Raw genomic sequence first — 15,767 nt, 5'->3', positions numbered from 1 at the left:
GCTCTTCAGGTATTTCAAGAGAAGCTGGAAATCCAGATCTTTAGAATAAATCTTTCATTTTTTAAAAACAGCGGTTAAATTTTTAAAAATAGTGTGGCTGATGGAAGAAATCAAAAAAGAGCTAAATAAATGGAGAGACATGCTGTGTGCATGGATTAGAAGACTCAGCAAAGTAATCTGTTCTTCCCTAATTAATATGCAAGTTTAATGCAGTTCGTATCACAATTCCAGAAAATCCTTTGTAGATATAGACAAAATTATTTTAAAACTTAATATGGAAAGGCAGAGGATCTAGAAGAGCTAAAAAACAATTTCGAAAAAGAAAAATAGTGAGAGTACTTGCTCTGCTCAACTTGAAGACTTACAACTGCCATGAACAGGACCGTGTGGTGTTGGCAGAACCTCAGACACGCAGATCAGTGGCACAAAATGGGGAGCTCAGAAGAAGCTGTGCATGGCTATGGCCAGCTGATTTTTGACAAAGATGCCAGAGAAGTTCAGTGAAAGAAGGGTAGTGTTAATAATGGTGCTGGATCAATTGGATGTCAGGTGAAAAAATGAACCCTGACCTAGACCTTATACCTATACAAAAATTAACTCAAAAGTAGGTAGTGTATGTAAACATAAGATGTAAAACTATAAACTTAGAAATACATAGCGGAAAATCTTTGAGACCTAGGATTGGAGAAGATTTATGCGACGTGACACCAAAAACATGATCCATTTTTTAAAAACCGATAAAATGAATTTTATAAAAATTACAACGTTTTGCTCTGGGAAAGGCCCTCTTAAAAGGATGAAAAGCCAAGCTATAGACTGGGAGAAAATATTCGCAAACCACATGTCTGGCAAAGAACTCATATCTAGTGTAATAAAGAACTCCTAAACTCAACATTTAGAAAACAAATAATCCAGTTAGAAAAGTGAACCAAAGACCTGAAGAGACATTTCACCAAAGAGGATATACAGATGGCAAGTAAACACACACAAAAAAGTTCAACATCACTAGACATCAGCGAAATGAAAAATAAGACCTTGGTGAGCTGTCATCACTATACACCTGTGAGAAGAGCTAAAATAAAAAATCGTGACAACTCCAAATGCTGATGAGGATGTGGGGAAACTGGATCTCTCGTACACTGGTTTTGGGAGTGTAAAAACGGTACAGCCGCTATGGAAAATAGTCTGGCAGCTTCTTAAAAAAACTAAACTTACATTTACATGTGACTCAGCAATTGTATGTATGGTCGTTTATCCTAGAGAAATGAAGACTTATGTCTTCACAAAAACCTGTGCGTGATTGTTAGTGACAACTTTATTAGTAATAGCAAAAAACTTGAAAAAAAACCAGTGTCCTACAGTAGGTTAATGATTAAACAAACTGTGACACATTCATACCTTGGAATACTACTCAGAAATAGAAAACAAAAATCTGTTGACACACACAACTTGGATGGATTTCAAGGGCATTATGTTGAATAAAAACAGCTGATCTCAAAAGGTCATATACTGTATACGTCCATTTATGTAACACTCTCGACAAAATTAGAGAGAGAGAGATCAAACTAACGGTTGCTGAGGTTTAGGGATGTTGAAGGTGGGAGAGGTGTGCCTATAGAGGAGTATTACCGGAGAGCGTTTGGTGCTAGTGGAATGTTTCTTTATCTTGGTTGTGGCATCAGTTCAGGACTGTAGCTGTGTGATAATGTGACATAGAACTGTGTATGCACATTGTACCAATGTGAGTCTCCTGATTTTAAGATTGTACTGTAATTATGTAAGAGGTAAGCACTGGGGGACAAAGGGGGAAGATAGGACCTCTTGCAGCTTCCTGTGAACATTTCATAATAAAAAATTTTTTAAAGAATATGAAAAATATAGTATGGACCAAACAAAACATGTTTCGGCCAAGATTTAATCCTCTGATCTATCTATACGTTTGTGACCTCTGGTTGATGAAGTTTCTCAAACTTCGTATTTAGAGCTTAGAATTTTAACTGGCCCAATCAAGTTTTTAAAAAAGAATGAGTCACCTAGATTGTAGACACTTATGTTCAGAAAAGGGAAACATAGGTAGCATTTCTCCTAATACTCGGAAAAGAAGGAAAAAGAACACAATAGTAATTATTTTTTGCCTTTTTCTTAAATCAATTTGATAGCTTGTATTGGTTCGTTATATATGTACATATATATGTATGTATATATTGATATATTAAACTTCCCTTGTTCTTTATATAAAAAATCCTAAATAAAATATCAGCACGCTATGTTCAGCAGCCTATTAAAAGTACAAATAATACATATGATCAGGTGGAGTTTATTCTCAGAAATGCATGGATGATTCAATATCACTCATTATAATTCATCAGATGTTGTACTGTATATCATAGGATTGTTTCCTGCCTTTTTTTTTTTTTTTTTTTTTTAATTTATTTTTGGCTGTGTTGGGTCTTCGTTTCTGTGCGAGGACTTTCTCTAATTGTGGCAAGCGGGGGCCACTCTTCATCGCGGTGCGCGGGCCTCTCACTATCGCGGCCTCTCTTGTTGCGGAGCACAGGCTCCAGACACGCAGGCTCAGCAATCGTGGCCCACGGGCCCAGTTGCTCCGCGGCATGTGGGATCTTCCCAGACCAGGGCTCGAACCCGTGTCCCCTGCATTGGCAGGCAGACTCTCAACCACTGCGCCACCAGGGAAGCCCCTGTTTCCTGCCTTTGATATAAGAGGATGATACTTTCTTGCTCAGTTGGTGCTAGGTTTTGACCATGTGACTTGCTCTTGGCAGTAGAATATGAGTCTGTGTGATGTGTGCCACTTCTGAGCAAGCTACCTAACCCTTCATTTATGCTGTTAACTGCTTCATCATACACGTAAGTGAAACTACATTCAGAAAAGACTGACACTCAAATCTCTACCACAGAAGAAAGTAAGTGAAGTAACTTGATTAGTTGAAGTTTATGGCATTTAGTTCAGACAACACTGAGTGCAGATGGAGATGGAGATGTTGAATCCAAAGCTGAGAGGTGGACAACATGTTAGTCGTCTGGTGGAACACTGGGGAAATACTATGCAAGTGCACAGCTGGAGACGACAACAGTGGCCCCTCCGTGGCGGGTCCTAGATCCCTGAGCCAGGGGAAAGGGCAGGTCTTGTTCCTGGCACTGCAGGCGTGATGTGGTGAGCTGTGTTTGCCTCCTCTGAGGTCAGGCAGGTAATACTTCGCTCTCGACTTCCTTTCGTGTGGGTTCGGTGACCTTTGGAGCCCCTTCTTCCTGGCCCCAGAACCCCTTGAATAAACCTCACGGACTTTGGCCTGTACGGAATTGACCTCCCTTCTCCCTGTGTAGATCTAGCCTAGTTTTGGAAGCTGTGCCCGTCTCCAGGGTGATGGTAGGTGTTCGGCAGACAGGTGGCCCAGCAGGCGGCCCCTGTGAGAACAGACCTGGTAGTTGCTCAAGGGCTTTGCTCTCCTTCTGTACAGATTTTTGATGATTAAAGTACAACAAACAACTTTACATTAATAGAGAAACAAACAAACAGAAGCATTCCTACTAAAGACAGGCAGGAGACAGAGATGCCCCTTATTACCACTGCTATTAAATTTCATAACAGAAATAACAACAAATGCAGTTATAGGAGTTATAAACGTTGGAAAGGAGGAGGTGAAATGATCACTATTGGCAGCTGATTTGGATAGGATTGTTACTGAGAACTTAACACAAACAATAGGATCGATAAAGTAGTGGGGAGTGAAAAATATATAGAAATAACCTATATGTTAAATATACATATGTATGTATTCTATATTGTGACAAACACACAGGCCCATATATTTGCACATATATTTTTTTTTCAAAAAAGTGTATTTCCGAAATAGATTATGTGCTGTATTTCCAGAGAGTGAATGTATAACCTACCTAACTCATCTACATTTCCATTATAAATTTGACTTTTAAGAGTCCTAAGAAGGCATACTAATAATACACAGAAAGATACAGTGGAAAATATGTTTTAATGGCTCATCTAAGGCTTCATTTGGAATGCCTTATAACACAGACTTTTAATGCCAAAAAAGTAATCACCCAAATAGAATTTATAATGGAATCCAGAGTAAATTGAAGTGTTTTCAGTTAGATTGATCTTCTGTTTTCATGGCATTCATTGATTTTTAACATTTGTTAATTGTTTAAAGTGTTAAAATTTGCTTTAAAATAATCCCTTAATGCAGAGCATGAGCCTCTACTACTCACAGGAGAAATATTTTTTGCAGAGGCAGTTGTTTGGAAAGATGGTTAACGTTTGTGTGCCGTAAGCTCTTTGCTCCTTGAGCAGAAGCAGTGGAGTCATGTGGGCGTTAGAAGTCAGGAATCATTCATTTGAAGAGCTGTTTGCAGACTGGCTATCGGGCCTGGGTAAGGGTGTGGATTTATTCGTGTTCTGGAAGCTCCCTGGGTGATTCTTTGTTTGGTTTAGTAATGCCTGTTGTTATGTTTGTGATTATTATGTATATTTTAAGACACACGAGTAAGTGTTCTTTCATGCCTAGCTCAATAGGATGGAAAGAAATGTAGCTTCCCATATCCTTTGAATTCTAAGTTTATCAACCAAACTTTAGGAAATTAGAAGGGAGTTTGTTTCCTTTTTAATGTCCATGAGGAAAGAGAGCCATATTAGTTCCACACTGTGCATCCAGGAGTCTATGTCTGCATGCTCTCACTTTTATCTTCTGCTGTAATTTAAACTCAACTCCTAAAGATTCAAGGAAAATACTATCAGTGCCTGTCTCTGAGCTGTGAATTTTCCAGTCCCTGGGCTTGGAATGTGGAGGAGATGAAAGAAAACAGACTAGAGGATATGCAAACATGAACTCAGACCTTTCCCAGAACGTCACCAGGAATTCCCCCAGCTCCTAAATTTTACTTTAAAATGTGTTTGATGCTTTATCCGAGTTTTGGGTTGTCTTAAGGGAGTGCAGAGTGTAGAAGCTATTACATGCAGGTAGAAAAGAGACTAAAATGCCTACTTGGAAGAAAACTCTGATCCTTTGTCTCACCAGGATGATGGTATGTTTAATGTGCTTCTTAGAATATTAGGGCACAAATTAGAGATTAAAGGTCCATTTATGAGACTGGCCCTAAATGTTCTTAAACTGGAAGAAATTTGTTACAACTGTCTAAGAAAGACTGAGTTGTTCTTGAAATAGTATTGGTCTATCTTATATTAATGTTTCCGTCTCAATATCCCTTAAATTTATTCTGTCAAAGTTTATATTTAGCCTGTTGATTTTCAGCCCATTGTTAATTTCTTTACTCTTTACCAACACACACAATTTTTTTTTTTTTCTTTTTTCTGTGTTTGAAGAAACTCTGGAAGGAATCAGAAACCAGTAAATATCTTGGTGGGTGGGGAGTGGTGCATATGATGATAGAAGTTGGTATTGCAGGGGTTGGAGGGACTGTTGACCATATACCTTTTAATATTACCAAAAAATTAAGCCACATGAATATATTACTCATATGAAATATTAAAATAAGGGGGTCCATGATTATTGTTTTAAGTAAGAGTGTGCTTGTTGTAGACTAAGTTGAAAATATAGGAAAACACAAAGAAAAATGATCACCATCAGTCTCAGCCACCTAGCTGTACCATCTCTTACTGCTTTGTTATAGATTGCCTCAGTCCGAAAGAAAAGGCATTTTTAAAAATTAATTAATTAATTAATTTTTGGCTGTGTTGGGTCTTCATTGCTGTGCTTTCTCTAGTTGCGGCGAGAGGGGGCTACTCTTTGGTGCGGTGCGCAGGCTTCTCATTGTGATGGCTTCTCTTGTTATGGAGCACGGGCTCTAGGCGCCTGGGCTCAGTAGTTGTAGCACGCGGGCTCAGTAGTTATGGCGCACCGGCTTAGTTGCTCCGTGGCATGTGGGATCTTCCCGGGCCAGGGCTCGAACCCGTGTTCCCTGCATTGGCAGGCAGATTCTTAACCACTGCGCCACCAGGGAAGCCCAAAAGGCATGTTTATATATACAGTGGACCCATGACCAGTGTGGGGTTAGGGGTGCAGTTGAAAATCAGCGTGTAACTTCTATAGTTGGCCTTCTATATCCGAGGTTCTGCATCTGTGAATTCAACTAACTGAGGATTGTGTGGTGCTGTAGTGCATGTTTTAGTGAAAAAAATCCACATATCGGGGCTTCCCTGGTGGCGCAGTGGTTGAGGGTCTGCCTGCCAGTGCAGAGGACACGGGTTCGAGCCCTGGTCTGGGAGGATCCCACGTGCCGCGGAGCAACTAGGCCCGTGAGCCACAATTACTGAGCCTGCGCGTCTGGAGCCTGTGCTCCGCAACAAGAGAGGCCGCGATAGTGAGAGGCCCGTGCACCGCAATGAAGAGTGGCCCCCGCTCGCCGCAACTAGAGACAGCCCTCGCACAGAAACGAAGACCCAGCACAGCCATAAATAATAAAATAAATAAATAAATTTAAAAAAAAATCCACATATCAGTGGACCTGCAAAGTTCAGCCCCTTGTTCAAGGATCAAAATGTACAAATTTGTACATTTTGACAAAACAATTTACAGTATGTTGTAATTTGCCTTTAACAATTTTAATGGGACTTCCCTGGTGGCGCAGTGGTTAAGAGTCCGCCTGCCAGTGAAGGGGACACAGTTTCGAGCCCTGGCCTGGGAAGATCCCACATGCCGTGGAGCAACTAAGCCGACGAGCCACAACTACTGAAGCCTGTGCACCTAGAGCCCGTGCTCCACCACAAGAGAAGCCACTGCAATGAGAAGCCCACGCACCACAATGAAGAGGAGCCTCCGCTCGCCGCAACTAGAGAAAGACTGTGCGCAGCAACAAAGACCCAATGCAGCCAAAAAATTTTAAAAATAAGAAAGAAAAACCCCAAAAAACAAAAATCAATTTTAACAGTATACTATAAATAATTTTCCAGATTCTTAACTACTTTTGCTTTCATTCTTTTTCATCGTTGCACAGTTCTATAATGTTGAAATACTTTAACCAGTTCACTATTGCTGGATATACAGATTTCTTTCTTTTCTCTGATATAATTCCTTGTGGGTTAAATCATCCATAATGGTTTCTAGATGCAGAACTGCTGAGTCAAAGGCACATAGTTATTTTGAAGGCATAGTCAGATTGCCTCTCAGAAGGTGTGTGCTCCTTTGTGTTCATTATGGTGAATGAGAGTCTCCCTAACTGTGGCTGCATGAGATGCCTGGGTGACCAGCATTCTCTTCCGAATTCACTGCAGTGTAATAGATGAAGCCTGAACATAGGGCAACTCCCAGATCCATGGTTGTGGGGAGAAAACAATCTAGGGCATATAAGCAAAATTTATCTCATACCTGGTGTGTGATTGGCATTAGGCTGTAGTAGGTATTCTGCACAACTAAGTCTGGGGTTTTTGTATAGTAGATTCCTGGGCTTGGCCATGATGGGTGAACTTTTCACTGTCCTAGTCGAACTCTTTTCAGCTGATAGATTGAATTATGTTCTGCCTAGTGGCTGACCAAGCATTGTATTAATGGAAAGATGTGTAAAACTGAACAGTTGCCAGATTAAAATATGCTTAAAAGTGGATGTCCGACTGCATTTATTGAAAGATGAGAGATGGCTGACTAAGTAGCCTGCACACTTGGAATCCAGAGGAGATACTGCACTGTATTTAATTGCCTTTGGAAATGTTTACTGACCATCTTGTGTCGACATGCAGAGGTACTTTGCTGGCACACTGGTAGTTCTGTGAATTTCGCTTTTGGATCTTGGCAGAGAGTGGAGAGAAGAGGCTAGGCAAATAACTGGCAAGAAAAGCAAATGGTTACAAGTCTGTTAACAATGCAGCCTTGTTTACCCACACTTTGCCTGTCTGGGTTTCTGAGACTGGATTCCTTAGCTCTGTGAGCTGTAGCACAAGAGCCCTCCTTTGGCTTAGGGTGCTTGGAATTGTAAGCATGCTGGAGAGAACACAGTCATGTGTATCTTAGTGGGATGAGTGCATCCTGTCCCTGTTAGGACTTGGTGTAAAGGATTAATAGTGAGGAGTGAGCTGGGAGTGGTTTATCCGTGCGGGTCTCTGGAATCGGTTCTTAGGTCTGTTTGTGTTTTGGGCATTTCAGAGTGAAGAGGTTACAGAAGTCAGAAAAGGCTGTTACTGTTGAAACCAGAAGTCTGCTAATCACAGTGTTACCTTTTTTTATTTGTAAAGCAAAGGAGCAAGGAGCAAGGACTGCTTATTTAATAGATAAGGCCTTAGTTATGAGAAAGATCTAATTTTATTGTGTAAGCTCTTTCAGAGACTACTACTCTGAGTAGTACCTATTTTGTAAAACATAAGTGACATTGTTATTTCACCTAATTTGTGGTTATGATCTGTTAATAAATCTCACATTTTTATTACAAGAATGAACCAAGTACTAGAATATGAGGATACTTTTCTTCTAATTTTATCAGTTTTGAAAGAGTCATCTTTTGGGGGACAGTGAGAAAAACTGAGGGCAAAATTTAGAATATCATCCTTGTTACTAAGAGAGCAGAGGAAATGGTTTAAGAAGTCATATATCTGGTTTTAGGGTTTTTTGTTGTTGTTGTTCATATGTGTCATAAGCTTGCTGTGGATTCTGGCTAGATTAACACTCCCCTGCTCTCCAATTTTCAGGCTCACATTTCTTTTTCTCTTGTGAAATATTTCCGTATCGTTAATCAGCAAAAGCATGATGAAAATTAACTTTTCGTAATTAAAATGTTAAGTTCTCTCATCCGCTTAAGAGCTAACTTTTTGTTTTTGTTTTCAGCATTGGTTGGATGGTACAAAAAGCATCAAAAAGCAAGTAAAAAGTAAGTGTTGAAAAAATTGTGAAAAAAATTGGAAATCGAATTATATATAATTGTATATTAGAAACTGATTTCTCATAGTAGGGGGCATAAGAAATCATGTTTCCGATGAGTTTCTTAGGATCTCCACTTTCTAAAAATAATTTCAATCCGATATACTGACCCACCCTGTAAATTATATAGGGTTGATGGTAATCTAGATTCAAGTGCCTTACAGCTTGTTTCCAGGAGAAAGGCTTGCAGTTTGGAAATGAGATGTGAGTTCCCATGAGATGCCTAACTTTTCTTTAGTAATTACTTACATTGGCATTTTTCTGTTTGGTGTCTGCCCTGCTCTAGAAAATATTTTGAGAATTTAAGGCTGTAACTTTTTTTTTTTTTAATTAAGAATAATGAAAATAAGTCATTCACATAGAATGTTAGTATTGTTCCTAGCGATAGTCAGGGGAAAATACCAGTGTCCGATCCATAATCCATCATGTTTTCTGTAGTAACAGAGATTTTTAGGGCACCTCAACTCTTTTTACAGAGTAATGGGACTTCTGAGAATGTAGAGGTTGGTGAAGTGGATTGGAAAGGATGTGGGCTGATTTGCCACGTGCAGTTAATAACGGGCGTCCCTCCTTGCTCTCGAGAAACAGAGCTCGGCAGGTTTTTAGGGCTGTCATAGTGCATAGTCAAGACTTTTTCATTCAGCGTATTTGGCCCTGAACTATTAAACTTAATCTGGAGCTGTCTGTTCCTGGGAGGCCAGATATGATGTGACGCTGCTATATGATGGTTGGTACATTTACAACGTCTGTTGATTGTGTTAGGCTTCATCGAGCCCACAGTGGAACCTGAATTATTGCCACAATAATCTGTTACCTTCTGTCCACTTCAGTAGATTTTTGACAAATTTACTGACTGAAAATTCTTACTTATTTATAGAGCTATATTGAAAAAGTTACCCTCCGTTTTTTTTCTTTTAATGGCAGTTGGTTCACCCTATTGTCTGCATCTTCGAGTTAAGTTTTATTCCTCAGAACCAAATAATCTTCGTGAAGAACGAACCCGGTAAGCCCAATGTGTGGAGCTGTGTGCAAGCATAAAGTTTTGGTCAGGCTGGCTAAAGATGTGGGGAGGTTGCCTTTACAGTTCCTTACAGTGTACAGACAGCTAGTGAAATGGATACTTTACCCCTGGTAACAAGATACCAGACAAGATAATTTCATTTTGGAGCAGTAATTTTTTAAGTGTAGAATGTTTTCCTTTATTTACCAGTTTTCAAAACAGTTGGTTCTCTAGCATCGTGCAAAGGTAACCAGTGAGTTCTGTTTTTAAGTATTGTTATCAACTCATGAATTTTAAATAGGACTGATGTGCTTCAATACATTATCATATTGTGTCTATTGATGTTCAAAATGATCTATTTTCGGCCACTGAGAGTTGTTTCAAGTTGGCTCCTGACTTTCTTTATTGAAATGCCATTGATTAATGAAAAATGTTGAATCCTGATGTTGCTTGAATAGTTTTCAGTAACTTTAAGTAAGTTACAAACATTTATTTTTATTTTGTCTTGCCTCAGTATTTATTCATGGACTCTATATTGCATATCTATGACTCATGCACACATACTATTTTTATTAAGTAAAAAATTGAATTGCTGAGTCCCTTTAGAAGGGATTCCTCTTGAACACTCTGCTAGTGGATAAGATTAGAGCTGTTACCCATGCGTACATTGCCATATTGCTTTACGTATGAGGTGGCTGTGTCGTCACAGTGAAGGTGAAGCAGACCACAGAGCTCATTCCCAGTAATTTGCTTTAAACCTTTTCTTTTGAGGGGCTACCCTGTACTCTGGCCCATCCTCCTGACACTGAGTGCCCCTTGTTTCATGTTCTTTTTTCCTTTACAGACTTTATTGTGGGTAAAGTTTTGTAATTAAGAATGTTTCTTCTCAGATTAGAAGGGCAGGATTATTTTTCATGGTAGATTGTTCTGTTTAGTTAAATTTGTGCCTTTTATTTTTCTTAGGTACTTATTTGTTCTTCAGTTAAAACAAGATATTCTCAGTGGAAAGTGAGTATTAGTTTAAGGTAAACCACATTTTCTTGAGTAGTAGAAAAATAAGTTCTTAGTTAATTATGAAAAAGAAATGGTCAAAGTATGTCTCATTTCCATTTATCCTAAAACGAAGGTTGTGACATTGGCGTGTTTAACACATTTGTGTTCTGCTCTCAGATTGGAGTGTCCCTTTGATACAGCGGTTCAGTTGGCAGCTTATAACTTGCAGGGTAAGCAGTTTTTTATGTTGGCTGTTAAGAGTGAAGCATAATTCTTCTTTGTGTGCATTTGAGGAATTTCAAAAGATTCAAAGTGATGTGTGAGAAAAGAACCCACCGCGGTTTGTGTAAACATGTATCAGGACCCAGCTCTGCCTTTCCCTCCTTTTAGAATATTGCCTTCTTTTTCTTCCCTTTGTCTTTACTTGCTCCCTTTCCATCTAATAGTGTTTTCAAACAGAAATTGCAGTCTACTTGATAATTCAATAACTGTTTTAGTTGGATCCTCAGCTAATTTTTTTCCTTTAAAAAGAATGCAGGGATATATGAGCAAATTGTTGCTGTACCACCTGGTTTGCTTTCTTTAGTCTTATTCTTAAAAATAAATCCATGAAAGAAATACTTAGCATGTATTTAAAAGTTCCTGATGGTTATTTGAAGAATTTTTTAAAAAGTGTTTTCCAGTCAGTGAGATTAATGAAAAACTTACCCTTTTGTACCTTGTTACACTGATCAAATATTTGTTGAACTTGTATTCTCTTCTGAAAAATTGACGTTTTGGGAAAATAATAATCTTCAGTCCTTGTTCAGAAAATGGAAAGAAATATTCTGACTGGAGTATCCGTATTTATTAGAATAAAAGCAATATTTAATGATTATTAAGACATTAATAATTTTATACTTTTTTTGGGTGATTCCATATTATCCCCAATCTCTCTAAGATCAGCAGTATTTATTTTCCATTGTGTGGATAATAATGAGACTAAATTTTCATGTTTTATGGTAAACCTGTTATTTTGCTTATTTTGTGCTTCTCCTATTTTAGAAAGAATATTTTTCTGTCGATAGAGGGATTGGTGACTGAAGGAAATTTCTGTACCTCAAAAATTTGCCGATAGTGTAAATTGTAGTCTGTCTACAAACTAAAACTTGTTTTCTCATCTGCTAGAAAGTCAAATAGATACTAGTTTGGAAGTGCTGTGCCTCTAGCACTGTAATGATCACGCTGTATAATTGCATGCATCTTTTCTTGAAAGCACATTTTTTGTTTTATTAATTGCTGTGTGAGGTTGTTAATTCTGAAACTCTCAGATCTACAGAAAAGCTGTCATTTTCAGCATCTGTGTTCCACCACTTACTGCTTCTTATACTCTGTGTCTCGTTTTGTAAGTTTCGTTGACTGCCAAAGTATATACACTTCTTGAAAATATGATTTTTATACATTTTTGTGTATTTAACAAAACACTCATTCAAAGTAATGCTCACTAAATACTCATTGTCTGATTCATGCATGTGGCAGTGTAATATTATCTCTTAACCCTACCTATCATATTTTTTCCCTGAATAAAATCTTTCCTACTTTTCTCTTGCATCCATGGCACCTTTTTTTGTTTGACAAGAAAGTAGGATGTATTGGTGGGCACACGTAAGGAAGGACGGCGCCAAGGCTGTCACGAGTGCAGGGCCCGCTGCGTGTCCAGGGGCCATGGTTAGGGGTGTACTTGACCCCACAGCCATCCGGTGTGAGCTGCGTCTCTGCCACTGTGCTTTCAAATTCATCCGCGTTAAACTTCGTCAGTCCCCACTTCTTGGAGATGAGGATCTTCTGGCGGCCAGGGAACTTGAACTTGGCCCTGCGGAGGGCCTCGATCACATGCTGCTTGTTCTGCAGCTTGGTGCGGATGACATTGTGACTTGGCCAGTGTGGACCCTGGCCACTGTGCCCTGGGCTTTCCAGAGGCCCCTTGCATACCTGTCTGGAGCCCATCAGCTCCAGCACAGGACAGCATCTTGTTGGTGCGGATGACGTGGGAAGGGTGGGGCTGCGCTCAGATGTGAACAGCATCTTTGCCCCGGCTTTTCATCTTGTCCTCGTTGGCACAAACATGGGCAGCCTCCAGGGCTTCAGAGCAGAGCTGCTCATACCCATCTGACACCATGTGGCCACAGAGTGGGTGTGGCACCGTTATTTTTATGATTCCTCCAAACTTCAGACTATGTCTTATGCATCTCATTGTCCCGTGTCGAATAGTTTACCAAGTCCTACTAATTGTTTAGGTCCTTGAGAGTAACTCAGCTGAGTGTTCCTCCCATCTTCATAAAGTGAGCTCCTCGCTTCTCATTTATGATTTTCTATTTTATCAGAATAATCTTTATCACTTTTCTCACACTCTCAAGTTCAGTTTTTCTTTACCATTTTAGTATATATCCTGAACAACATTATGTAGCAGATTTGGTTTGGGGCTTCTTAAAGAACTTGTGATCCAGACAGAAGAGCATTTTCTTCAGCAATGAAGTAGGAGTGAGAATATTTTCCAAGGTTGTGAAGTTAAATGACAGTACATCTGTAATATGTCTAGTGTGTAAATTAGATGCTCAGTGAACAACAAGTTATTACCATTTTTATGATCAAAGTAGTTCTCATGTACTTTTTCTTTCCACGGCCAAATTTTTTATCAAAATGGAAATATTTTAATTTGAGTAAAATATTTTTTTAAAGGAAATATTTCTAAAGAATAGAATATTCGAATCATTGTTTCCCCTCCTTCCCCAAACCCAGTTCAGAGATAACCACAGATGGGTACATAAATGTCTGTTCATTGTCCAGTTCTTTTCCTACTGCCTTCACAAAATATTTTTTAGTAACTTTTTTTTGTTATTTCTTTGGGATTAATAATTTAAAGTTCCAGGAAGGATAGTGATTATTTCTTACAGTGATATTTGATGCACATGTTCTGTGCATATTAGCTTCTTAACAGATGCCAGCTAATTGTCTTTTAAGGATTGCTAATAAATATTTTTGTTTATTCAATATACGATCAAAAGATATTTCTCTATGGAAGTCTAAAAGAGGTTTTCAAAAGCTAAGCATTATAACATATGAATAAATTAAGAGAAAGACATTTAATTGAAAATACACTACCAACCACAAATGCTTGATTTGTGCGTACAGACAGGTAAGTCTTAAGTCAAAGCTAGATTTATTTTTGGGAATGGTCTGGGTGTTATGAATGCCTTGTAGTTTAAGAAAGAATCTAATCTTCTTAGCAGTTTTTATTAATAAAATGGGTCTTGAAGAAGGATTCAGCAGGAAGTAAACTTATTAACAAAACATAACTGTGAAACTTACGTTTGTAGCTGAACTTGGTGACTATGACCTTGCCGAGCACAGTCCTGATGTTGTGTCTGAGTTCAGGTTTGTGCCCGTTCAGACGGAAGAGATGGAGCTGGCTGTTTTTGAGAAATGGAAGGAATACAGGTACTGTCACATCACCACAACAGCAACTTCGTATTTGTTTTCTTCTGTTTCTCTATTTGGTATAGAATTCATTGTGTATTTGTAATCATCTTAAAATTTTTTGTTTTTTAAATTTCAGAGGTCAGACACCAGCACAAGCTGAAACCAATTATCTGAATAAAGCCAAGTGGCTAGAAATGTATGGCGTTGATATGCATGTGGTCAAGGTAAGCACTGTGTTGTGATACTTTTTAAAAGCGTTATTCCTTCAAGACTCAAGGTGATTATGGACTCTTTCAGTGTGAGGGGGATGTGGAGTTTGCAGGGGCTAACACCGGGTGCTTTGGATGAGTGGTTATGAAGATTGAGGGTAAATACTGAATGATGGGAGTCTCACACAGAAATTCCTTATAAGAGAGAGGAGAAACAGCCAAAATCTCCAAAAAGGTACGTCTGTGGTTTTAAGCTGTTGCTGTTGGGTTTTTGTGGTTTTTTTAAAGTTTTTAACCCACTTTTTATTCTTTCACTTCATATTCATATCATCTTTTATCATGTAAGCTGAGTAGGCTCTGTAAAAATGAAAATAATTTAAGAAGTAAAGTTAAAAATTTGTAGCTTGAGAGGACTTTGATAAGCTGTAGTCTAGTACAGCTTATGTAGTGATTTGTTATTTTTAGTTTAAGAAGCTAAATTTTCCCAGAAAGGCAGTCTTTTTCAAAATCTGTGATTTAAATAGTGACTAGAATTTGGGAAGACCCTGGAAAGCTTTCTTTGTCGTGGCAGTTGTCACTACGTATTTCCAATGAAGACATACCTTAAAACTATAGTGTCTATTAATATGCATGAAGTTCCCTGAGAATGTGATTTTGGGTGCTTTAATTGTTGAAAACACCTTTCGTATTAATATTAGTCTGTATGTAATTAATATAATTCCATATGAAAAGAAAATTAAACAGTTGTGTGAAAATGTGAAACGTGTTTTATTCAGATAAAGCTAACACGTGTTGCTCCCCTAAAATTAGGCCAGAGACGGGAATGACTACAGTTTGGGACTGACCCCAACAGGAGTCCTTGTTTTTGAAGGAGAGACCAAAATTGGCTTATTTTTTTGGTAAGCAGAGTTAATGTCGAAGATAATTATTGTTGTTTCATTTTTTTAATGACTAGAAACACTTACATGAAGTTAGTGCAGAAAGCAGAACTTGGAAGTAGTTCTGGCAAAGCTTGGGCGTGAACTGCAGCTGTCTCCTGTCACCCTCCTGTTCGTCTGTAGTCTTGCTTCCCCGAGGCAATTTGTAAAAGTCTTCTAGTTGCGTTTTCCGTTAGTTTCAAGGTATGTCAAAATACATGCCTTAACATAAAGAGCATCTAGTTCTGTGTATTAAGTGTTCACATGGCCACTCCCTCCATCCTGCAGT

The 15,767-nt window shown here is 38.7% G+C and overlaps 1 protein-coding gene and 1 pseudogene across 7 annotated transcripts in view; one reads left to right on the top strand and one right to left on the bottom strand.

The window, feature by feature from the left end:
- Positions 1 to 15,767, top strand: part of EPB41L5 (erythrocyte membrane protein band 4.1 like 5) — a 139,662-nt gene that overhangs the window by 31,492 nt on the left and 92,403 nt on the right. For 6 of the 7 annotated variants that reach the window (XM_059912045.1, XM_059912044.1, XM_059912043.1 and 3 more), the window contains exons 4-10: positions 8,808 to 8,850; positions 9,825 to 9,903; positions 10,864 to 10,908; positions 11,071 to 11,123; positions 14,250 to 14,370; positions 14,489 to 14,576; positions 15,372 to 15,460. In XM_059912045.1, the coding sequence (XP_059768028.1) occupies positions 8,808 to 8,850; positions 9,825 to 9,903; positions 10,864 to 10,908; positions 11,071 to 11,123; positions 14,250 to 14,370; positions 14,489 to 14,576; positions 15,372 to 15,460 (518 nt within the window). Of the gene's footprint in view, positions 1 to 4,968; positions 5,062 to 8,807; positions 8,851 to 9,824; positions 9,904 to 10,863; positions 10,909 to 11,070; positions 11,124 to 14,249; positions 14,371 to 14,488; positions 14,577 to 15,371; positions 15,461 to 15,767 lie in introns of those variants that run through there. The other variant, XM_059912046.1, reaches the window with a different exon arrangement.
- LOC132358195 (large ribosomal subunit protein uL16-like) lies at positions 12,563 to 13,126 on the bottom strand (annotated as a pseudogene).

This window comes from Balaenoptera ricei (assembly GCF_028023285.1).
Source record: "Balaenoptera ricei isolate mBalRic1 chromosome 7 unlocalized genomic scaffold, mBalRic1.hap2 SUPER_6_unloc_1, whole genome shotgun sequence".
Lineage (NCBI taxonomy): Eukaryota > Metazoa > Chordata > Mammalia > Artiodactyla > Balaenopteridae > Balaenoptera > Balaenoptera ricei.
Note: the sequence above shows the minus strand (reverse complement) of the source record. Positions and strands in the feature narration are given on the sequence as shown.